The 25,536-nt window shown below is 43.0% G+C and overlaps 1 protein-coding gene across 18 annotated transcripts in view; it reads right to left on the bottom strand.

The window, feature by feature from the left end:
- The window catches only part of LOC146985434 (pleckstrin homology domain-containing family A member 7-like), a 195,957-nt gene that overhangs the window by 24,824 nt on the left and 145,597 nt on the right, over positions 1-25,536 (bottom strand). For 11 of the 18 annotated variants that reach the window (XM_085778396.1, XM_085778399.1, XM_085778398.1 and 8 more), the window contains 4 exons: positions 12,601-12,782; positions 6,281-6,832; positions 4,677-5,220; positions 2,776-2,859 (listed from right to left, as the gene is read on the bottom strand). In XM_085778396.1, coding sequence (XP_085634522.1) covers positions 2,776-2,859; positions 4,677-5,220; positions 6,281-6,832; positions 12,601-12,782 — 1,362 coding nt within the window. Of the gene's footprint in view, positions 1-911; positions 1,158-2,775; positions 2,860-4,676; positions 5,221-6,280; positions 6,833-12,600; positions 12,783-25,536 lie in introns of all 18 variants that reach the window. The other 7 variants (XM_085778390.1, XM_085778388.1, XM_085778389.1 and 4 more) reach the window with 2 other exon arrangements.

Below are 25,536 nucleotides of genomic sequence, written 5' to 3'. Positions count from 1 at the left end.
ACACCGTCTGTAATAAACTGCAAAGATCTAATCACATGGGAGATTGTGGTGTAATTCATGTCAATTTGAATTTATCCAATAAGAATAAAGAGTGATTATTCTTCAGTTTTACCGTTCTTTTATTGAATCTATTATTACATTCTCCATTTGTTGGTTTCAATCTCTGAAAGTTAAAGACAGAAACCTACTTAATAAGGTTGTCAGTGTCAGCAGTAAAATCATCGGGTCTGCACAACAACCTTTACAAGAACTCTACAACAAACAGCTGATTAAGAAAGCTAGCTCCATCTTGTCCGACTGCTCTCATCTCTTACATAAACAGTTTCAGTTCTTACCATCAGGTTCACTCCTTAGACTCCCATTTGCAAAGACAAACAGATATAAACACTCCTTTGTACCTTCCGCTGTTCTTCTTTGAAATGCCATGAGGAAAAGGTAGTCGGGGTGAAACAGCCTTCCCTCCTAACTGAGCTTGGGTCTGTATTGCTATCTATAAAATAGTTGTGACTATTGTAATTATTTTATGTGTTTTGTATATTTTGTCTCGTGTGCTCCTGCTTTTGCAAATTAATCGCCCCTTTGGGGACAAATAAACGTATTGATTGATTGATTGATTGATTGATTGATTGATTGATTGATTGATTGATTGATTGATGGAAGCCTTCAGAATAGGTGCTGTGACATTCCACTCTGGACCAGTGTTGGACAGACAGAATGAGAGATGGATGAATCCTCAAAAAAAACAGCTAGAGTGCTCCACAGAAACTGATGACAAATTCATTAGTTTAGGAGAAGAGATTGTGGCTGATCTGATCTGAGCAGCCCTGCAGTGTGTTTAATGGCAACCTCTTCCAGCCCCTGGTAAAAATTAGAGGCAGGCAGGCAGGCAGGCTTATTGCAGGGGCCCCCACCTGGGTGTTGCAAGGGCCTATGGGAGCTGAGAGGCCAACATGTCCGAGGTGGGACACAGGAGAGGGGCCGGAGCTGAGGAGGGGGCTGGTGCTACAGGTGGTGGCGGTGGTGAGGAGGTGGTTGTGGTGGAGGGGTTCTTTGGGACCGTTGAGCTGCTGGAGCTGGGTTAATGTGTGGTGGCGTGCCGAGGCCATCTTGGCCTGGTGCCGGCGCAGCTGAATGAGGAGCAGAGTGAGCTCCTCGGGCTGTCAGGCACCACAGGACATTGAAGCTGACAGATCTCCACAGCGACCACACTAAGGCTTCAGTGAAACCTGTCTCGTTTTAAATTACTAGCTTTTTCTTCACAATACCAGCAGCCAGTTGTAATGTGACTGGCTGTAACGGTTCATTTGGGCAAGCAGCTAAATTAAGGAGGATTAATGGTGTCGTGTCGAGGCTAAAGGGACACACACAGCAACAACAGGCCGCTGGGTAAAGTTCCTCACCATCAGGTCACATTTTACTGGTAGTAAAGAATGCAGGCACATCTGCTCACTGAGGTCTTAAGTGCTGACCAATGCTGAGACTGTGATCAGTTCTTATAAACCTATTAACTCTAAAGGCTTAAACACTACAGTTGCAGTTTCCAGTTAGTGATAAACATAGCAAATGAGTCCTTTATAAGTTTTGCTATTATGCTACATAGCCAGCATTAGCATTAACAGCTGTTAGCTGCCAGTCTAGAGCAGGGGTGTCAAACTCATTTTAGTTCAGGGGCCACATAGAGCGCAATGTGCTCTCAAGTGGGCCAGACCAGTGAAATAATAGCATAATAACCTATAAATAATGAGAGCTCTAAATATTCCCTTTGTTTTAGTGCAAATGAAGCCTCTGTTTTACAAAACATGTTATGAACAACCTGAAATTTATTGAGAAAAATACAGACATTTCAACAATATTATGTCTCTTCTGGCTTCTATGTGATTTTCACACTTGGCAAATTCATCCGACGGGCCGGACTGGACCATCTGGCGGGCCAGTTTTGGCCCGCGGGCCATATGTTTGACATCCCTGGTCTAGAGAGTCTTGTACAGAAAAAAATGTTTAAATGTTGGCAACATTTCGGTGCTGTGATCTTCTTCAGGCGAGTGTTCTGCCTTTATCATGGGATTCATTTTCTAGGATGTTTGTATATATTTTCCTGCGTGCATATTTTTCTTGTCTATATATCCAGATATGTACTGTATGAATCTGTATGACTATATGCAGTGCTCCTGACATATTCACTTACTTATCTAATATCTTGTACTTCTATATAATCTTTTGCTTGTATATTATTTCTACATAAAATATGTTTTTTTGCACAATCCCTATGATTGGGAGCAGGCGTGCCATGCAGCAACTGTTTGCCTGAAGAAGGTCACAGCACTGAAACGTTGCCACCATTAAAACATTTTTTCTGTGCAATACAGTGTGCGGGAGTCTCTATATTCGGCACTTTTGAGGATCTACATGTCCCTCGCCTCAAGCTGTCAATCAAATTGATGTGCAAAGTATTTTCTATTTTTGATTCCTTTATGCAGCAAAAGTCTCCAGCAGTGGAAGTATTCTGTATGAGAGTGTTTTCTTGCTTACTTACATTATCATGTTATCCAGCCAGTCAAGGCCTTATTGGACCATCTGGTCACTTCCCCTAAAGAACCATGGCTCAAGCTCTCAGCGAGACTGGTTCACAACTGTTGATGCTAACGTCAGTTATGTAGCATAACTTTAACTTTCTCCTTTCAGTAAAACCATGTAAATATATGTATATCTACATAAGGTTTGTAAATGTTAATACTTACAATATATATTTCTATTGTATATATTTTTACAACATACCGTTTTGCCATGAAGACTGGGCGCACTGACAGTGTGCGTCATGTAGCCAGAGGGAGGCATCGAGCGTCTCTCAATAGTAGCAGCCTGACAACACAGAGACAAGATGTTTCATAGGCACTGCTTGGAGACTAATTCATTCATTCATTCATTCATTTAGAATGTAAATTGTGTAGATGCAGTAGGTGACACCACAGTGTGTCTCCAGCTGCCAGGACAGCTTCAATGCTCCTTGGTACTGACCCACCAAGTCTGAGCTCTACTGCTCCAGAAGGTATTCCCTCTTTTTTTGTTTCTCCGCTTGCTTAGTTTTCCTTTTAATATGTCACCCATCTAGAAAAGTCCAGTTCAGCTCAGTCACACTGTTCAGACTAATATTACCAGTGAAGACTCTATCAGAACATAACATGGTGAGCTCAGCTCCATATAACCAGAGGCTACAATGCTGTACATGACCTTGGTAATAAAACACCGGTTGTTTGTCATCTCTGGGTAAAATGCAGTTACTCATGGTTGTGGGTGAGAAAGTGGAAATCTGCATATTTGTGTGTTTAAAAAACAATACAGTATATGGATCTCTGCTTGCACGAGTTTCTGAAAATGTGACAAATACATACAGATCACAGATTATTCTCACTAATAGTTGATAAAGCAGAGATTATTTAACAGGCTTGATGCCTTCAGGATACATTTGCCACTGTGCCCTGAGGCACCAACACAATTACTCTGTTCAGTGGAGCAAAGCTCCGATATCTCCCCCACACTGTCAGAGTTACTGACGTGTTTCTACACGAAAAATTATTCTATTTGACATTTTACACTTGACAGTGGGTAAAAAATGTTAACGGTATAATCTCCTGAGGAGCACAAACAACAACAACATGGTAATAATTTCACACAATCCTTGTAAAAGAAGGCACTGACAACAGAACTCATCTCAACCATGTAATGTGTCTAACAACTACAGTATCTGCTCCTCAGAGGTTAGCCTTTGTGTTTCCCTTTCAATTTCCTGCTCAGGTTTATTTGATTAAATATTCCAGGAAAACTGAGTAAATCATTTTGGTGAATGACTGCACACTGGTTTTTTAAAGGGATAGTTCAACTTTTTTGAAGTGGGGTTGTATGAGCTACAAATGCCCATTAAGTACACTCGATGCAGTAGAAAGGTCTCTGCCCCCTGAGAAACACCAGCACATCGCGCTTCACCAAGACACAGGCACACACTGTTGTCAATGAGGGACAATTAATCAGCGGATTTTCACTGCCTACGAGTCCCATCTGAAAATAATACAGTAGCATTGAGTACCATCTAAAGTAAAAATCGGTCGGAAAAAAGTTTGTTTGTCTGGAACTAAGTCACTCGGTATTCCTCGGTACTCCTCCACACAGGCAGGCTCCGCGACGTGCTGTATCACTCCGCCTCTTCCACACACCGCTGATTCAAACCACTGAGAGGCGGACCTTTCTACTGCATATAGTGTACTTAATGGGTATTTGTAGCTCATACAACCCCACTTCAAAAAAGCTGAACTATCCCTTTAAAAAAAAATGCATGCAGACATTCACTAAAATGATTGACTCCACAGTTTCCCTGGAAGATTTAATCAAAAAGCTGAACTATCCCTTTAACATCAACATTTCATTTTAAATCCCTTGATTGAGAACTGTGTGATTTGCTTGAATTAAATGTGTGCTGCACTTTCCTAAAGCACAATATAGAGTCACTGCTGTGCCCAGAGGGACTCTGGTGTTGGTAACTGAGTTTTTGTATGTGTGAAACCCATAAACCTGACTTTGTTGTTTACTTGCACATCATCACCTAAATGTCTGTCTTACCCAGGTGGTTTTATTTCAGTATCTTGCTGTTTGGATAAGATGAGATGAGAACAGTGAGATTTTACCTTGAACAGCTGCGACTTGGTCCTCCGTGGGGACACGGTGAAGGGGATGTCCATCACTGACCGGTCACCAATCGGTCTGACTGTTACCCGTCCAGCTGGCGTGTGTGGCCTGCGAGTGGGTGACAGAGTTCGACTGCTCCCTGGCGGGGGCCCCGGCGGAGGGATGTCCGCAGCCGACGGCGGCACCGACACACAGCGGGGGGGCCCCTCGGACCTGGGCGCCGAGGAGGAGGGAGGCACGGTGGATGGTGGGCGGGGGCCAAAGGGGTAGTCCGGGGCCGGCGTGTAGAGCGGTGCCGTGGGGCTGCCGTGACGGAACTGGTGGCGTTGCTGCCACTCGTACAGCTGCCACACGGTGTGGGCCCCGGGGCCGCCCTGCTCCGGGGTCAGGCGGAAGTGGCTCAGGCGGTCCTGGGCGTACTTGTACTCACCCAGTCGGCCGGGGGGTGGGCTGTGCCGAGGGGTCTTTGGCAGCGTTTGATATGCATCCGCAGAGGTGAACTTGTGCTGGGTAGGTGGTGTGCGACGTGGGAGGGTGTTGTCTCTGGATGGTGGGATGGTGACATGTTAGGATGTTTACACACACACTAAAACTCCTGGGTTTTTTCTTTAACCCAGTTTCTGGGTTACTTGTGTTGGGTTAAAAGTATGGGTTATTTTCCAATGAGTGACATATTTTCTAGGTTATAGAGCTAATATTCTAACCTAATTCTTTGATTTTTTGGGTGATATACCATTTCTGGTTTATTTTTCAAAGAGTAACCCATTTTCTGGGTTAAACACTAAAAACTCTTGGGTTATTTCTTCAACCCAATTTCTGGGTTGCTTGTGTTGGGTTAAAATTCAGAGTTATTTTTCAAAGAGTAACCCATTTTCTGGGTAATAAAAACATTTATAATATGAATAATCACACGTCCAGTGTTTGCCTGTCTGTTTTTTTTTTTTGTTTTTTTTTTACTTTGCCTGTATTCTTGGACATTGTTTTTTGTGTTTTTTCCCCTAACTGGACTTGGCTGTCTTTCCTGCCTGCCTAACTGTGTATGACTTGGGCTGGACAAGTAAAGGCGTTATCTTCACTAACTATTGTAGTGTTTCTTTGGTTCTTTCTTGTGCTCCTGAATCTGAGGTTCATTCAAGGGTGTTACAGGAGTCTCCAGTGATCAGTCCAGATCATCATCACAAAGAGCAGCACCAGCTCAAACCATTAGTGCAGGCAGCACTAACCACTTTATGTAATGATAAATATGATGTAAGACAACGTTTTATTTACTGAAATAAGGTAAATTGAATAGTAACCCGAGGTCACCATTGGAGGGGCAGTGGTTCAGGGTGTAGAGCATGTCCATCAGTAACCAAAGAATTCAAGTATCAAATCCCACTGCGGGTACTTTGCATTTTAATATTGGGTTTATTAGCAAATATTGGGTTAAATTAACCCAACATTGTAGACAATATAACCTAATCTTCGGGTCAAACACTTAACCCAAAAGTTGGGTCAAGAAGAATAACCCAATTGTCAGGGTTGAAATAACCCAAAAAGTAGTTGGCCCCTTTTAGTGTGCATCAACACGCAGAATGAAGCTTGTCATACAACAGTGACCTACCCTTTGTGCTCAATCTTCTGCACTTGGACCCACTGCTCCACTTGCTCCAGCGTGCTTCTCCTCTTCACCTGCTTGTGTGGGTCCGAGGGGGGGGTCTCCGGGGCCCTCTGGTACGTACCGGCAGCGATCCCGTTGGGCTCCAGAATGGGGCTGGGCGTGGAGACGAGGCCGTTCCGCGTGCAAACGCTGGAGGGCAGCGTCGAGGCGGCTCGCGACGGCGCCCTGGACGGCACCCTGGACACCGGCGCCGAGGCCGACACGTGGTCCGACTGCGGGAGGGCAGAGGGCGTGGGGTTGGAGGGGAGCGAGGTGTGCGTGTCCATTTCCAGGCCGGTGCATCCCAGGGGGTGTTCCAACATGTTGGTGACTGGAGAGTCTTTGTGGAAGCTGGAGCGGTCCTTGGCGTCGCGGCATATGGGCTCCAGGAGAACCTCGTGGACGATTGGTCGGGGGCCGTCAGAGTCGGTAGTCTTGGTCCTGTAGTGGTTCACGTGGTTTGTCTGTGGGACAGCCTGTTGCATCATGCTCAACTTCTCCAACTTGTCAGATGGTCTGTGGAGAGAGGAGAGGATTTGAAAAGCCTGGATAAATACTGGCTTTAAACTTTTTAGTAACTTTCTCTTACACTGTGAGACTTCAGTTCCTGAGAGAAGTGGAAAAAAATCAGCCACAGCAGCTACACCGACAGCTCAAACTTCTTAAAAGATCTCAGCGGCTTTTATTTTCAGTAAGCACCAGTTCTGTTTCATTTGATCTGATCTGATTTCCCATGGACACCATGTTCCACCATTTCAGGGGTCTTAGTCTTTGTTCCAATGCGCTGGACTGAATTTAAACTAGATGACTGTCACCTTTCAAAGGGAAACTTTGAGTCTTACTGCCAACTTTAAGGACAAAAATCCAAGGCAGACGATGAGCAAAACCCTGTAAACACAGCTAGATTTAAAAAGCATTAATGAAGCCCCGTGTGTACAAGAAGTACAAAAAGTAGTCCGGTCTCTGAATTCCAATGAAGCATGCACTAAACTGAAATAATAAATTGAAATGAATTAAACAGCTTCAGGTGACGGCAGCTCGTATCTGAAGATGGTCGATTTACATGTACATTATAGTAAGGGCATTTTAGCAGATATTTGACCAATCTGGGAACTAAATCCTTACCAAGAAATTTCTTCACAGTTGTCTTTAGGAACATGCGTAGTATGATGTCTTAAAATGTTGAAATTCAACTCCCGTGGGAAACCCCCTAAAAATCTACTCAAAGTTGGGGTACCCGTAACTGGGTTTTTGAACATTCCGAAATGTTAAATTTGGCCTTAAGTAACTTGTGAGGGGTCAAACTAGGGGTTTTTCATGACTCTGAGTTGATCGCAAACATTAGTTTTACTCCCAAAACACTCCTTGGTGGAGAAAAAAACAACCACACCACTTTTCTTGTTCATCGGAACCCCCATCACCACCACCAATAGAATGCATTACAGAGAAGCCATTCCTTAGCATCGCAGAGGTTGTGTTACATAATACTACTAAATACTCAATATAACTTTCTACCCTTTTTTCTATAGGACATTATACAGACCCTCCAGGATTTTGTGGTGTCGCTAAATTTATTTAAAAAGTTATTATAAATGTCATTTATTATGCGGACCGGTAGCAAGCAGCGAGAGAGAAAAGACAGTGGACATGCACCAGATTTCACATACCAGCAACAACTGAAACAAGTTTTTTCGAAATGAAGATAGGAAAAGTACAAAAAATACACAGTGGTGCTACATTGATTGCAAACATGATCATGTTAATCTGCACACACACTGAGCATCAATCTCCATCGAGCATCCAGGCTCTAAGAGGTCGTTTTTGAAGAATGGAAAAAGATGTTGCAGTGTGTCACAAACTTGTTCATTCCAGCTTGGGCCTATTGCTTGGTCATGACCATACGGTAGCTGTTGTAGTGCATTATGGGATTTGTAATGTGAGTAATGTGAATGCTATATTGGTGGGCCATTATTAACATAATATTTTTCTTGAAGGCCATATAAAAGTGTCTCAGGACAGATCTGGCCCCCAGGTTTTTGGCATGAGATTGACGTGTGTGCTAGATTAATGTCCAACAATGTAAAAAGGTAGAATATAAGTTATATTAAGTATTCAGTAGTAGACGTTTTTTTGTGACATTAAAGAAAACCTCTTTCATGCACAGGAATAGCTGATCTCTAATGTATTCTATTGAGTACAGTAGATCACCGCCTAAACCTAACTGCAAAAATCCTTGCGATGACAATAGGCCTACGCCATGTTTTCCTAGCTTGATAGCTAATGGAGCACTCAGCCAGCATTTAGGAAAATAAAATGGTCAGATGGTCATCAGATTCAGTCGCACATAGGAGTTGGCTAACTAACCATATTATTTACTGCTAGCCAACTAATTTTGGTAAGACTTTGACGCCTATCTCTATAATGCATTATAACCATACTTATAATGAGTTATAATGTGGTTATAGCATTGTATAACTATAATTATAAACATTCATACATTATCATAAGGCTTTATAACAATAATCATAACACACTATAAAGCATTTTATGATGACTTATAAGGTCAGGTATTATAATACGTTATAATTGTTAGTAACTTGCTGACAATGCCCACATCGATAATACATTATAAATATAGTTATAATGTGTTATAATTGGCTTATAAAAGTGTATAACCATCATAAATACTTATAAATGATCATAAGACTTTATAACAATTAGCACAACACATCATAGAGCATTTTATAATGGCTTAAGGTCAAGTATTACAATAGAGTTATAATGCTCTATAATGTGTTATGCTTATTGTTATAAAGCCTTATGATAATTTATGAGTGTTTATTATGATAGTTATACACGACTATAAGCCAATTATAACACATTATAACTATATTTTTAATGCATTATCGATGTGGGCAATGTCAGCGAGTTCCTAATAAGTTATAACATATTAATACCTGACCTTATAAGTCAAGATAAAATGCTTTATAGTGTGTTATGATTATTGTTATAAAGCATTATGATCATTTATGAGTGTTTATAACTATAGTTATACAGTGCTATAACTGTATTATACCTTTTATTATGATAACCTATTATAAGTATGAAAATAATGCATTATAGAGATAGGCATCAAATAAAGTGTTACCACAATTTTTAAGTTTCTTATGCATGTTATCAACGTAATGACATGACATATTTCAAGTTCTTGAAAAAAAAAGGAGATAACACACATAAGGTGTAAAAAGTAGTATGTCTGTCAATGGTCGAAGGTTGTAAATGGCTTCAACATGTCTAGCACTAGCTAACTCCAAAATTCCTCACTTTTAATGCTAACCAACTACAACTACCACTAAACAATACTTAGGCCTATTTACCATGGCAATAAATAAAAAGTAGAAGAAAGCAACCTTTAAATGTACATGTACCCAATAGTGAGAAGTGTGTGTGTCTGTGTGTAGGCTATGTTTCCGTTTTTACTGGTATGTGAAATCTGGTGTGCACCTCATGTCTTTCCTTCTCTCTCGCTCCCGATCCGCATAAAACTTAATGTTATATGAAAACAATAACTAGTAATAAAAACACAGACATGCAAAAAAACGTAATGGAAACACTGTGGCCACAGCTGACCACAGCTAGTAGCCACAGCGGTCTATGATAGCGAATTTGCAGAAAAGTTGCAGTGGCAAGGCCAAAGAATTCATGATTGAATTTGCATTAATAGTTGCAATCGTGACACCACAAAATCCTGGAGGGTGTGTATGTCCTATAGAAAAAAGGCTATAGAATATAAGTTATATTATATTGAGTATTTAGTAGTGACACAACCTCTGCAATGCTAAGGAATGGCTTCTCTGCAATACATTCTATTGGTGGTGGTGATGGGGGTTCCGATGAACAAGAAAAGTGGGTGTGGTTGTTTTTTTTCTCCACCAAGGAGTGTTTTGGGTGTAAAACTAATGTTTGCGATCAACTCAGAGTCATGAAAAACCCCTAGTTTGACCCCTCACAAGTTACTTAAGGCCAAATTTAACATTACGGAATGTTCAAAAATCCAGTTACGGGTACCCCAACTTTGAGTAGTTTTTTAGGGGGTTTCCCACGGGAGTTGAATTTCAACATTTTAAGACATCATACTACGCATGTTCCTAAAGACAATTGTGAAGAAATTTCTTGGTAAGGATTTAGTTCCCAGATTTTCATATGTTGCCCTTACTAATTAGCAGTGAGGTGACTCATCTGTCCACATTTGACTGTGTTAAATGGGCCAAACAAAACAGTATATTGTTGGACCTCAGCCTTTTCAAAACTGAGAATGAGACCAAATGAATTGTTTTGTTCCACAGACAAAGGAGAGCCAGTCTCCAGCGTCCTTCACCCAACTGCATGGTCCAGAACCCCTGATGTCTTTTCCAGTGTGTGTATCGCTGCAGTTCAATTTATGACTTGAGCTCTGTTGTTCTGTCTCTGCTTTTTAGAGGGTGAAGGTGCATCTCACTGTGTTGCATGCTGGTCTATGTAGTATGCAAGTGAATCTTGCCAAGCTCCACGCTGCAGAACAACAAATCCTTCCACTTAACTAACCAATGATGAAGTCCTTTTGCTTATTAATCAAGGTTACAAATTGGTAGTTAGTATAATTTATGAGACTGATCTGGCACCCAAAAGTAGATATAATGTATATTTCTTTATGGGGTAATTAATTATTACTTAATATTCTATTTTTAATATCAATGTGTCTACTGGTTTTGGATGGCTAGTAACACCTACTAGAGCACAACAATGTCTCATTATTGTATTTGCATGTTTTTAAAGTATCCAAGCTCTTGAAAAAGATTGCAACATGCCAGAAAATGCAGAGATGTAAAGGAGATTTGAAACAGTTAACTTCTCCTCCTGTCATTCACTATCAGCCTGTGCAGTCTTGAGGGATTTCCCCCCTCCAAAACATAAAATGAAAAATGAAGCAGCACCGGGCTGCAGATGTCTGAGGCTGCCAGTGAAGTGACGGGCCACATTTGATCTGTGCCACCTCCCCTCGTCAACACATGAATAATACATAAAGGAAGCCACCGCTCGCTCAAAAAGCAACATTTCACAGCATCAGAGTGAACAGAGCTTTGAAAAGCAGGCGAGCGAGTGCTCATAAACAAACACACTACACTCGGTATACACTTCACATCGGGACTGACGGAGATGTGTTCAGGCTGAAATCAGCAGAGTGGGACATTTTCCAGGAATCAGTGTCATTTACAGTGACATATGGGACAATCTAATGGCGACGCTTTCCAGAAGCTGTGTGTTTATAGAACAGAACAACTGCATCATATCAATAGTGTCATGTCACACTTCCACTTAGTCCAGATGGTGTTTTATGGACTGTGAGGCTCAGGGTTCGGGTTGCAAGTATTTATAACACAATATAGTGAAAAATATTCCTAACACCTGCTGTAAGGACAGATGGATCACGGATCAGCGATTGTGACTGAAGATAAATGTGTATAACTGTAGATTAGGGTTGCAAAATTCTGGGAATTTTCAAAGTTGGAAACTTTCCATGGGAATTAATGGGAATATATGAGAATTAACGGGAATTAATCAGAAATTTACAAGATTGAAGGATGGTCCTTAATAGGGAACTTAAATATAGTTGGGGAAAATATATTGTAGCATAATCTTGGCTAAAACAACCAGATTTAATGCAAGAACACTTGAATATCTATGCTATCCACCTTATTCCAACGGTCAAAAATGTAAGCAACAGAGCAACAAGAATTAAAACTTGATGAAGTTCTACTCACAAATAAATCTGTTGAAATGTCATGTTTTTTAATTGTATTATTTTGCATGGATGTCTGCTTATGACAAAAGAAAATATTTACATTTATGATTGGATATGATACAGTTTGTTTAAATTACCCCCAATTTCTGATAAATTTCCATGAATTCCAATAATTCCCATAAATTCCCATAATTCCCATGGAAAGTTTCCAATTTGGAATATTTCCAGAATTCCCGAGCTTAACTTCCCATGGAAAGTTTCTGGAAATTTACCGGAAAGTTACTGGAAATTTTCCGCCCCTTTGCAACCCTACTGATTAATATGGAGAATCAAAACTGATCAACTTCATTCATGTGTGTCAGAAGCTCAATGAACATAATTAAAAACCGGTCTGCCCAACCTTTCTTGTCCCTCATATTCTTCAGTGTCTTCTCTTTTTCGGAAGACTGATGCTTGTAATGTGTGTGTTTGGTTAGTTCAGTGTGTGTGTGTGTGTGTTCACCTGATGAGTGCTTCGCCGTGATTCTGCATCAGTGCGGCCTGGTTCATGGCCCTCAGCCAGGTGCTCATGTCCTCCTGGGTGTCAGCGCTGAAGTAATACGTCCTCATCCCAGTGTGTTCTGCCTGCGAGCCAATCACAGAGCTCTGCTTGTAAATGTACGAGCGCATACCAGTGTGGCTAGCCTATAGGAAGAGAGAGGAGGAGGCCGGGTCAGTGTCACCATGGCAGAAGACAGGAACATCAGCTGAGAGACGAGACGGTGCGTTAGATGAGCTGCAGCTTTGGTCATATAGGGACAGGGAGACATCATGCCGTCCGACAAGAGAAACAACATCAACATAAGCACTGACCAGCACAGAGAGAGCCAGGAAACCACGCCATAGAAATACACAGACAAAAATGCCAGCCAATGACAACCAACAAGCCACGACTTTTGACCAATGAGAGGAAAGATACTTCAGTACAATGGTGAATAGAGAAAATGAATACCAGGAAAATCCCCCCCAACCCCAACCCAAGTCTCGTGACAAACCTGTTTCCTCCTGCTACTACAGTAGAGAAACCTACTGAGAACACACAGTATATATAAAAGGGCAGAGAACCATTTACACACAAACACTCATTTTAAGTGAGAAATTGGTTTATGCTTGCTAAACTTTAGAATAACTTACTGACATGAATAACAAAGTTATACATTTATTATTCCAAAGAGGCTGTGCCAGTCTGACCACTTCCTCCCTATAAGATAACTGTCCTGTGTGATTTTAGCGCCAGGCTCAGTACAAGGCGTTTTCAGATCTAACATGTCTGACTCTGCACAGAGCAAAGTTAGATGATCTAACGTCACACATCTGTCACAGTCCAGAGCACAGCTGCACCAATACACCACTGTGGAAGGATTAAAAGACAGAGCGTGTAGAATATAAAGAGTGTCACACTGCAGAGGATGCATCACATGATCTATACTCTACTATAATACTGTAGAGCAGAGTATTATAGTTACTCACAAATGATCTGGTCTGACCAGCTTAACTGCCTTCAGAACAAGCAGCTGTTTTGCTTTAAAGGTCCAGTGTGTAATAATTGTCAAGGATTATTGGCAAAATCTGAATATACTACCCATGAATATATTTGTATAAGTGTATAATCGCTATAAAATAACATTTGTTTGGTTTTTGTTGCCTTTTAATTATTCTTTGTATAGATACATATAGCAAGGGTCTATCTTTAGAGAGTATCGCCATCTTGCGCCACCATGTCAGCCTGAACAGAAAATCCAGCCAATCAGAGAGCAGATCAGATCTTCACCTCTTCGCTCCTGAAATACTCCCAGTCGTGGTTAACAAGTTTTTTTGTCCTCGGAGGCCACCGTCACTTTGCCGATGGGAGGGGCAAGCGAGTGAGTGAGCGCTGCAATCTAGAATCTGAACACTAGATCTCTGAGTCCCCCCACCCCATTTTACACACTGGACCTTTAAAGTTGCACTAATTTGGATTAAAGGGATAGTTCAACATTTTGGCAAATTGGCCCATTGCCATAATCGCTATAGTCATAGCAGTAGGTTCATTACCTTTAATTGTAGGTATAAGCTATTTTCAGTACGGCGGAGCGCAGCAGCTGGCTGCTCAGAGCTACGCTACGGAGGCTAAGGGAATTTCTTGGTTTCCCTCATTAAACTCATCAAATTCAACATCCCAAAACTCCACAGCGCTTTTGTAGACAAGTTGTGACCTGCACAACCACCACGCTATGAGATAATGACAGAACGATACGAAACGGAGCCGTTTTCGAGGTAAATACAGGGTAAATACGGAGTCTGCTTGCTGAAAAACTGTCCCTGAACGCAACGCGCATCAGCGGTTTTGTATGAATTTACCTTGAAAACGGCTCCGTTTCGTATCGTTCCGTCATTATCTCATAGCGTGGTGGTTGTGCAGCTCACAACTTGTCTACAAAAGCGCTGTGGAGTTTTGGGATTTTGTATTTGATGAGTTTAATGAGGGAAACCAAGAAATTCCCTTAGCCTCCATAGCGTAGCTCTGAGCAGCCTGCTGCTGCGCTCCGCTGTACTAAAAATAGCTTACACCTACAATTAAAGGTAACGAACCTACTGCTATGACTATAGCAATTATGGCAATGGGCCAATTTGCCAAAATGTTGAACTATCCCTTTAACGTCATCATCTGGACTTGGCGCTACAGAGACAGTTTGAGTCTTTCAGCCCCGGAGAAGCTCCTCAAATAGCAACCTACAGGTAGTAAGTGTACTGGAGCTTTGATTGTCATGGCCTCTCCAAGAGTGGCATTCATTGCCATGGTTACTATTAAAAGAGACAGGGCTTAGTTAGGTTGAGGTTAAGGACAGGATTGTGATTTAGGATAACGTAAGTGCTTCCTCCACATGATGTGATCTGTTCTAATTACAGCGATAACAATGTAGGTGACACCTGCTGCTGCTGGAATCAAACACCGCTCACTGGTTTCTGTTGAGTCATCCATCAAGCACAACCTTCTGACGCAGATGTTGCTCTTTATACCACACTCCCACACTTTTCCCTTTGCTCATAATGACCACAGGCCTCCTCCAGCCACCTCTGATGACTCTGTCTGCTAACCACCTGCCAAGTTAGACAGTAGCTGGTGAACAGACAGGAGCATTAAACAGCTACACAGAGGAGTGGTCAGTGATGAACACTGGAACTACAAACATCAGTTAAAATACTGGAGTAGCTTTCAGCAGGTAGCCAGAAACACAACTTCAGGTGTTCATGTTGCTTTGTCTAAAAGATGTACAAATCTTCAACTGTTTGTTACTATGTCTGCTTCGTACTAGAGGACACATGAAGAGAAGCTGCATTAAAAGGGGACATATCATGAAAATGTCACTTTTTGAAGGCTCTTTAACATATATTTGGGTGTTTGTCTTGCCTCCCGGCCCCCAAAATGTACATCTGCAATTTTCAGGCTCCCTAGGTTAAAATCCATGTGGTCGACGAGCTGTTCCCTCGGTTGTCTGACAATGATGTAACTAGTTTTCGAATTTGCATAACCCCACCTCTACCTGGTACCAGTAGAAGGGGCGGGGCAAACAGTGGTTCATTTGCATTTAAAGGGACAGGCACTGAAACCAGCCGTTCTGAACAGGGCTGTTTAGAGAGGATGAAAAGAGCTGTGATGTTTGATCCTTGGGGGATTTTGACCAAAGCATGTCACAGACATGTCTTTAAGACACCTGGGAACTATTTTAATTTGCAAAAAAGGGGCATGATATGTCTCCTTTAAATGTTCTTCTGCTTTGTGTTGGTGGACAGAACAGTAAGACTAGTGGTAATAAAGTAACTGAGTTATTTTTTCTAAATAAATAAAAATGAGAGCTGTTTCTGTTTCAAAAAACAAGTTTCTGGCTGCGCTGCATCTTAATCCACAGAGACAACATGCAGTGGAGAAGTTTCTCCTACTATAGATTTCTGCCTCAAAGTGTGAACTCTGTCCAGAGGAAACCCTTGAGAAGGTGAAACCAGACGTTTACTGTTTGATAATTCATACATGCAGACGAATCCTCCTCCTGCTGGACTCCTTTCTAACTGTGCTGAAAATATCTGAACTCCAGTTTCTGATATTAGAGCTGCTTAGCTTTTCATAGGGATAAGAAAACACACCAGTATGTTCTAGGAACAGTGCATCACTAATAACTGTTTATGTTAATGTTTTTTTGTCCTTCCTTCCTTCCTTCCTTCCTTCCTTCCTTCCTTCCTTCCTTCCTTCCTTCCTTCCTTCCTTCCTTCCTTCCTTCCTTCCTTCCTTCCTCATTTCTGTGGCTGGGATTGGAAGACAAATGAGAGAACTCGCTCAACAACAGATGCATGCAAATGAAAAGTAATTAAACTCTAAATCTTCTCTCCCCTAATTCACTCACTGAATAATGGATGCCGGATAATAAGTGTGTGTGGAGTGTTGTGGTGCGACCCAGCGCCACAGCTGCGGCACAGTAACGTTACTGGGATGTCTTCATGTGGTTTACATTGTGATGAAATGGGTGTGACACCTCAGCAATCAGAAACACACCACACCCACTCCTGTCGTTTAATCCACACACTGAACGAGTTGATGAATAATACAGAGACAAACTGTTGTGCCTGCTGCTCTGTCCCTCATCACATAAACGCTCCCAGACACAGACACGTGTACAAACAACCCACCCTCAGGTTTCCCTTGACACACTAATTCATATCCCCTCTGAGCACATTGCTGTCTGGCTGCTCAAACATGTCACTGATGATGATGAGAAGACATTTTTCTCAAAGAGGCTGCGTTCAACTGCACCTCTTGCTTGATTAGATCAGGTTTGAGGTGGAGCAGTGAGGACGAGAATGAATAACAGCACTGAGAAACTTTCACTTGTTCTGTGTGCAGGTGAGCAGGCTGCTGGTGTCCTCTGCCACGGTCACAGACTGTAAATAAAGATGGACACATCACACAGCCTCTGGAGAGCAGGTTTTAAGATCGCGTGTGGAGCCAAGACTGGGTGGTGGCCTCTTGTTCAGCTACACGTCTCCTAGGTGTTCAAGTGTGAAATCTGATGATCTTATGATAAGGTGTGACTTTCATTCAAGCAGCAGAGATATGAATTGTAACTTCTGGTGAGGACTTTCAAAATAAACTCAGAGTGGAATCAGCATGCAGATTATGACTGATTTTTTTTTCTATCAGATGACCCATCCCTAACTCAAAGGCTCTGCTGGTTCTGTCAAAACCAGCTGTAAAATGGTTCATGACTGTATTTCATGTCACTTCACCATCCTGAGTTGCATGTTCAGTGTATGTAATTTGATACTCATGAGGTACTGATCTTCACTCTTGAGTAGTAGAAATGATTTTGATCCTGATCTCATCTCGTTGAAGGTTAAATCAGGTGGTGTGATGCTCAGTTAAATCTCAGGCCTAGTGCAGAGTAGACTCTGAGGGGAGCCACAGATGTGAACCATTCACAGGGCTCAGTCAGTACGTCCCTGTCAGGCATGGAGATGTGTTTAGGTACAAAAGGGGACAGGAAACAGGCATGGAAACTATTTAACAGCCACTCATGTTAAAAAAGAACGCTGTGGACGTGGCCAAAAACACCCTAAAATCTTGAGGCATGGAGTATCAGCATCCTCAGGAAGCAGCTGTCAAAACACGCTGGCCGGCTCCCCCCTCCATCAGTACTCTGACAGACGGCTCTAACTGCTACAACAGGACAGGCTGCTTGATGAGAGACAGAGGACCGAGCCAGCAGCCTGATGTTAATGTGCACTAAACACACACACAGATGTACATTTCTAGAGCCTTTACCTACCTCCAATCTCATCTCTAGGTCAAAATCCTGCTCTCATGGTGTTGTGTAGTGAGGAATGAAAAAAAAGAAGAAACTCCATGCTTCATTTTTCAAATGATCAGACCACACACACACTTAAAGGTACATTGTGTAGGAATTACTCCCATCTAGCGTTGTGGTTGTAGATCGCAAGCAACTCAATTGTATTTTTCATGCTGCATTCACGTGAAATTGGGCAGAAGGACGACAGCCGCTGCACGTAACGGCATAAACAAGCCTCTATGTAAACAAGTGGTCCGTCAGCACGAGGCAAAACAATACACGTGACAATATGTTGTCATGGCGATGTTGTCCTGACCCACGTTTTACCGGCTTTCTCTCGACTTCTGTGACTAAAATGACATCTGGTTTGTTACCGACGGCCGTCTGCCCGACTGCAGGTGAATGCAGCATCAGTGTAAAGGGGTGTTCACACCAAACGCGATGCTGCGTTGTCGCGCGTCGAGATTACATGTAAAGTCAATGCACAGACGTGATTAGATGCGAAATCGCGCCGGGCGACGCGATACGCGCGTCACACGCGACGCGATGCCGCGAAAATCGCACCAACGCCCGAGTTGAAAATATTGAACTTTTGACGCGACATCGCGTGACGCCGTGACGCGACAGCCTATCAGCGTTGAGATTCTGACACAACAATACACTGCTACCGACTGCTACCAAAGTCCTTGTCTCTGCTGCTACTCACCGGAGACAGATGGACAGGCACTCTGCAGCTGAAATGAAGAGCCTGTAACTTTAGTTGGTGTCCTGCCTGGAGATCCTGGCAACAACCCTAGCTGCTAGCAAGTCCTCAAACTCAGCAACAGTCTGAAGTACCGTAAAACGGCCGCGATACGAGCGGGGCTGAGCGGAGTTTTTTTTACATCCGTCCTGTTAGCTGGATTGACAGTAGAGGGGAGGGGAGGGGAGGGGGGGACGCGATGACGCGAATTTACACAAAACGGTCACGCGTCAAAACACGAGCGATAGCGCGACGGATTGTCATTTGTCGCGCGAAAAAATCGCGTTCATCGCGTTTGGTGTGAACACAGCTTAACGCTCCATTCCTCCTCACTGCGTTACCGCGGTGACTTTTCACAGACGCCACCTTGACCTGAGCCGACAGCTCCGGTGTCTCCGCTGAGTTTCCGTGGTTTCCTACCGTCACGCTGCCACTGAAGGTAAAAACATGGAGACACCACATGGCAGCAGCACCGAGCTTACCGTCTCCATGGAGATATGAATGATATGAACGGCTCATTCAGAGCTGAAAGGAACACTTCAGTTTGTTGATGGGAGGGATTACTGATGAAAAACATACTTTTGAACGAAACAATCGATTTTCGTGAATAGATAACAGGAGAAGTTACACAATGTCCCTTTAAAAGGCCTATTGGTCTCACTCTCAGATCACCAACCTCCCATTTACCCTATTTTTACTTTATTTAGTTTTAGTTTTATTTTAGTTCCATGTGAACACACACATGACCAGCAGTCTGAGACAACGTTAGGAGTCGCTGCCTCTCTTCAGCAGGAATGTAGAGTGGCTCATTGAGCTCTGAGAGCAAGACAGACACACCTACACTCTGGCTCCATGCACGCTCCGCTTTGGTGTGTGTGTGTGTGTGTGTGTGTGTGTGTGAGAGAAGGGTGTTTCTCATTATTTGTTCTCTCCACTACATTGTTTAATCATGCGCTATGAAAGAAAAGTACAAATCCTCACCTTTTCCCTCTACCCTCTCGCTCACCCTCATCACTTCCTTCCTCTCCACCTCTTCTATTTTTCTCTATCACTTCCTCTCTTTACTTGCCTGCTATTTTCCAGCTCTAATCACTTCCCGCACTCCCTCCCTCCCCTCTGCTAACTAGAAAATATCACTCACTACTTGCACTCAAATAGACTTACATACAAAGGTGTTGGGTCTTTTCCCGTGGACAGCCCTCTGACACACACACACACACACAGTGCAGGGACTATTTACAGAGCCATTGTGATTAAAGATAAGCTCCAGCAGCCAGAGCACCACAAAGCTCCTGATAAGGTTCATTCTCCTAAACTGTGGAAATACAATTTACAGACAAGAACACACCAAAATCAAACAGGGTGTGTGTGTGTGTCTCATATCTAAAAAAAACCCCACCAACAACAAAAAATAACTCAGTCCTGTTACTTTTTTAAACTGTTTTGTATAGGAAGAACAATCCTGTTAAAGGGACATTGTGTAACTTTTCCTGTTATCTATTCACGAAAATCGTTTATTTTGTTCAAAAGTATGTTTTTCATTAATCAGTGATCCCCCCCATCAACAAACTGAAGTGTTCCTTTCAGCTCTGAATGAGCCGTTCATATCATTCATATCTCCATGGAGACGGTAAGCTCGGTGCTGGCTGCCATGTGGTGTCGCCATGTTTTTACGTTCAGTGGCAGCGTGACGGTAGGAAACCACGGAAACTCAGCGGAGACACCGGAGCTGTCGGCTCAGGTCGAGGTGGCGTCTGTGAAAAGTCACCGTGGTAACGCAGTGAGGAGGAATGGAGCGTTACACTGATGCTGCATTCACCTGCAGTCGGGCAGACGGCCGTCGCTAACAAACCAGATGTCATTTTAGTCACAGAAGTCCAGAGAAAGCCGGTAAAACGTGGGTCAGGAAAACAATACGACATCGCCATGACAACATATTGTCACGTGTATTGTTTTGCCTCGTGCTGACGGACCACTTGTTTACATAGAGGCTTGTTTATGCCGTTACGTGCAGCGGCTGTCGTCCGTCTGCCGTCTGCCCAATTTCACGTGAATGCAGCATGAAAAATACGATTGAGTTGCTTGTGATATACAACCGCAACGCTGGATGGGAGTAATTCCTACACAATGTACCTTTAAGAAGCCAGAATCTAAAAGCTTTCTTGACTTCCAGCTGCTTCAGCATTTCAGAGAGCACGGGGCTGCATGGTCAAAGGTCTCCAACAGCTTCTCAACATTATTTCTTTCCACTCTGAGGTGATATGAGCTTCAAATAAAAACGTTTTTTCTTCCACGTCGTCAGAAAACTGCATGCTGGTAGAGTAGATGGGACAGATGGAGGAGACAGCGAGAGCAACTCATAGATGAATGATTTGCCCAAAACCAGACAAGCCAAATACAGAGATTCATATTGTGATAACCAGGATGGAGAGAGGGAGAGAGGGAGAGACAGAGAGAGAGAGAGAGAGAGAGCGCGAGGCATACAGACTCTTGGGAGTGTTATTAACACAGAAAACACTGAAAGAAAAAACAACACAAGCAGCAACAGCAGCCAAAAAAGGACAAACTGTTCTCAAGACATGCATCAAAAAACCAACACAGACATATACAAATGTGTTGTATATTCTGTCATGTTCAGATCCAAAAAGCCACACCAACAGGAGACGACAAGGTTTAACATCTGGTGAGGTGAGAGCACGGAGCAGGAGTACCTATTTATGGGAGCACTGTCACCGGACGACGCGACACACTCACAGGGAGGGTGGGAAGTCCCAGCCGGGCGGCCAACCAATGGGAACAAGAGAGGAAAGAGGACTGGGTGAATAGGGGACGGAGGGAGGGAGGGAGAGAGGGAGTGGAAGCTGGGAGGTGTGGTGAAGGGTGGAGGGCTGCCATGTGTTTAGGGAAATTTGGTGAAGGAGCGAGTGCAGCATCCACACACTCAGATACCCACCCACCGGTGGCCCACCAGGCTCACTGCAGGTTACACAACCAGGGAGAGCTGCATTTCCTGTTAGTCCTCATAAAGGTCTGGGTCAGGCCCTGACTTACGGCGTGTTCACACCGGGCGCAAGGCGAATTTTTTGCACGATAAGATTACATACAAAGTCAATGTACAGATGCGAATGGACGCGAATTTGTGCCGGCGGCGCGAATGGCGCGACGCGAATGAAGCGAAAACGCGAAATTCGCCCGTGTTCAAAATATTGAACTCAAGCGAAATACTCGCGCGAATGCCGCGAGTAAAAACAAATATTCCAGCGGGCAAACTCGAGCGAGTAGAGCGAGACGAATATTTTACTCGCGCCCGGTGTGAGTGCACCATTAGAGCTCTGAGCATCAGTGATGTGGTGCAGCTGGGTGAGGTCAGGCCAGTGTGTTGCACCTGGAGCCACACCCAGCAGTGATGTCATGCTGGGGTCACCACAGCCTGCAGCACGCCAGTGCATCACAAGCAAGGTGAAGAGTTTTAAAATACACATACCATTTTCCGGACTATAAGTCGCACTTTTTTCTAGTAGTTTGGCTGGCCATGCAACCTATATTTATATATCACAATCTATGACGTCGTACATTGTGGCGACTTTCTCGCTAAATCTGGCGACTTTCCAACCCCTAATGGTGACTTTTTTTTGTCAAAAGCGACTAGCGACAAATCTAGCCACTTTTCCCGGTGATGTTACAAATGTTTCTGGTTTGGAGACTCCAACGTCAACGAGCAGCCGGTGCTGCCGTGAGCCCCGCCCCCGTTCCGTTGCAGTAGGCTATTTGGTGCCGGCCTTTATTTGTTCATGTAAACAAAGCCCCGGCCATTGTTTGAGACCCGGCTATTAATTAAATGTTTCAAAAATAAATGCGACTTATAGACCGATGTGACTTATATATGTTTTTTTCCTCTTCATGACGTATTTTTTGACAGATGCGACTAATACTCCGGTGCGACATATAGTCCGGAAAATATGATAGTCATTTTTTAAATGTTTTTATAATTTTAAAAAGTGTGACTTGACTGGATGGTGAACCTGGATGACAACAGGATGAAATGTTTGGACTTGTATCATAGCCGTGAAGCTACAGGCCATGTTCAGAAAGCTCCTGTCCAGAGAAGGTTCAATTACACAACAACAATCATCTGGACAAAGATGAGAGTTACACAGAAGACAAGACAAGACACACACACACACACACACACACACACACACACACACACACACAGAAATAGAGAAAGAGAGAGAGAAAGTGATAACTCTTTTACTTCCTCTCTCACTCTGGTATAAAAAGACACAGGAGATCTCTGAAGTGAGGAAACACTATGTATCCCACAGCGTCAGACAACAGTATTGTTGCAACAACATCAGAATGAACAAGGTGCATAACAATGGAGGAAGACAGTGATGGTCACAGGCCGCTGACAGACAGTGTGTGTCCTCAGGCCTGGGTGGAAAATAAACCAAAACAAGTGGGAATCCATGCAGTGACCCAGCTGTAAGTATATGTGCAGAAGGAAGGCATGAGGTTAATAAACATAGCTTAAAGGGGACATATTTTGGAAATATCACTTTTTGAAGGCTCTTTAACATATATTTAGGTGTTTGTCTTGCCTTCTGGCCCCAAAATGTGAGAATTGACAAAACAATCTGTAATGTTCAGGCTCCCTGGGTTGAAATCCATTTGGTTTTACGAGCTGTTCCTTCGGTTGTCTGGCAGTGATGTAACTAGTTTTCGAATTTGCATAATCTCTACCTGGAACCAATTGAAGGGGCGGGGCAAGCAGTGGTTCATTTGCATTTAAAGGGACAGGCACTGAAAGCAGCCGTTCTGAACAGGGCTGTTTAGAGAGGATGAAAAGAGCTGTGATGTTTGATCCTTGGGGGATTTTGACCAAAGCATGTCACAGACATGTCTTTAAGACACCTGGGAACTATTTTAATTTGTGGAAAAGGGACAGAATATGTCTCCTTTAACACAACATTCAAATAAAAATGGATTAGCCTTCCTCTCGCCTAAATCCTTCTGTATAAGGAATTGAGTGGTTGGGTCGGGTTTATCTTTCACTACTATCCTCATAACTTATGATGCAAATCAGCCATTTATTTATTTCAGGTTGCTCATGTCAGCTGAGAGACACTGCATGCAGATCTATTAGGAGTCAACACAGCTGCCATGTTTTTGCACCAAGTCCAAGCAAAGACAGCGAGCTGGTCCAGTTTGAAGTGACTGAAGGGAAATATTTTCATCTTTTAATAAAGACTCAGAAGTGAGAGGGAGTTGGATTTCCATCTTGCTCAAGGACAAACCAGGGAACACGGCTGCTCTGCTGCCAATATTCTGGTCAACGTCAACGTGGGATGGGACAGAACAAACCAGGTTACAAGTTACGGGGAGCTCGTTGACTCACAAGACAAAACAAATGTCTGTGTTTGAGGAACATGAAATATCTCTGTGTGGACAGTTTAACCCAGGGAGATGGAGCCTCAGGGGACGGAGAGGCTTCAGTCCACAAGAGACTCTCTGTCTCAATAAAGTAATGAACAGACATCAGAACAACAGGTGGTGAGCGTGGCTGCTGGTGGGTGGACCAGCAGGGCCCTGATGATCTGTTTCAACTATTTTACTAACTAAAATGTGTCTTTAATTTTGTCATAGTTTCCACAACTACTTGGGGCATGTTGTCACTGCTGTTCCGAGGCTCCCAGACACAAGTGTGTTAAACACCGTGTCAACTTCCACAGCTCCTAAACTGTGACAGACAAACTACATCTCCAGGGGAAAGGAGCGGCGTGTCACTAAACCTGCTTTTCAACACACAACAGGTGTTACAGTAGCACTCTAGTAAAAACTGGAATGTGTAATGAACCTCTCTGTCATTGACTGTATACACCGATTGGCTTAAAATAGCAGGAGGGGTTTAAAATTTAAACATCTGCCAAAAGTGAGAATAAACCTGGATGGTGTTAGTGATAGTTAAGGAATGACTTCATCATGATGCCACCGTGTCAACAGCATCCCATCATCTCTGAAGGTGAAGGGTGCAGAGGAGCCTGGAGTGGGTTCCTGTTCATCACACTCAATAGGCTATTGATCCAGCCTCAGTAGCTTTGAAAGCTCTGGGATGTTGTGTCTGGAGCTGCAACAATTAATTAATTAATCAAACAATAACTGATTATTAAATTAATTGTCAACTATTTTGATAATCTAATACCGTACTTTCTGGACTATAAGTCGCTACTTTTTTCCCCGCCGCGGTGTCCCAGCTCTCCTCTCTGCACACAAACACGCTCCATAATCTTTTGTTTATGACGGTTAAGACTACACAAACACACACTGCGTAACACCGTATATGTTATGTAACGTTATCCGGTCGCTCCATTTATTGATTTTTTGCCGGCTTCGTTGTAAACAAATGCACATGGGCAAGAGGAGCGTAACCAAAACAACGGAAAGCGAGCGGATTTGCACAGTTCCCTACTGTCTTTCTGTGTAAATATCTCATGGTGCAGCCTATATATGTATTTTCTTTTAAAATTTAGCTGGTGAAGCTTATACTCAGGTGTGCTCTATAGTCCGGAAAGTACGGTAATCGGTTTGAGTAGTTTTTTAAAGAAAAAAAGTCAAAATTCTCTGATTCCAGCTTCTTAAATGTGAATATTTCTGGTTTCTTTGTTAATTTATGACGATAAACTGAGTCTCTCTTTGGTTTGTGGACAAAACAAGACATTTGAAGACGTCATCTTGTGGTTTGGGAAACACTGATTGATATTTTTCAACATTTTTTTACATTTTATTGACCGAACAACTAATCGATTAATCGATAATGAAAATAATCGTTAGTTGCAGC

This window comes from Trachurus japonicus, chromosome 6, assembly GCF_045865225.1.
Source record: "Trachurus japonicus isolate A0001 chromosome 6, Traja_1.0".
Lineage (NCBI taxonomy): Eukaryota > Metazoa > Chordata > Actinopteri > Carangiformes > Carangidae > Trachurus > Trachurus japonicus.
This window is presented reverse-complemented; position numbering and strand designations above follow the sequence as displayed.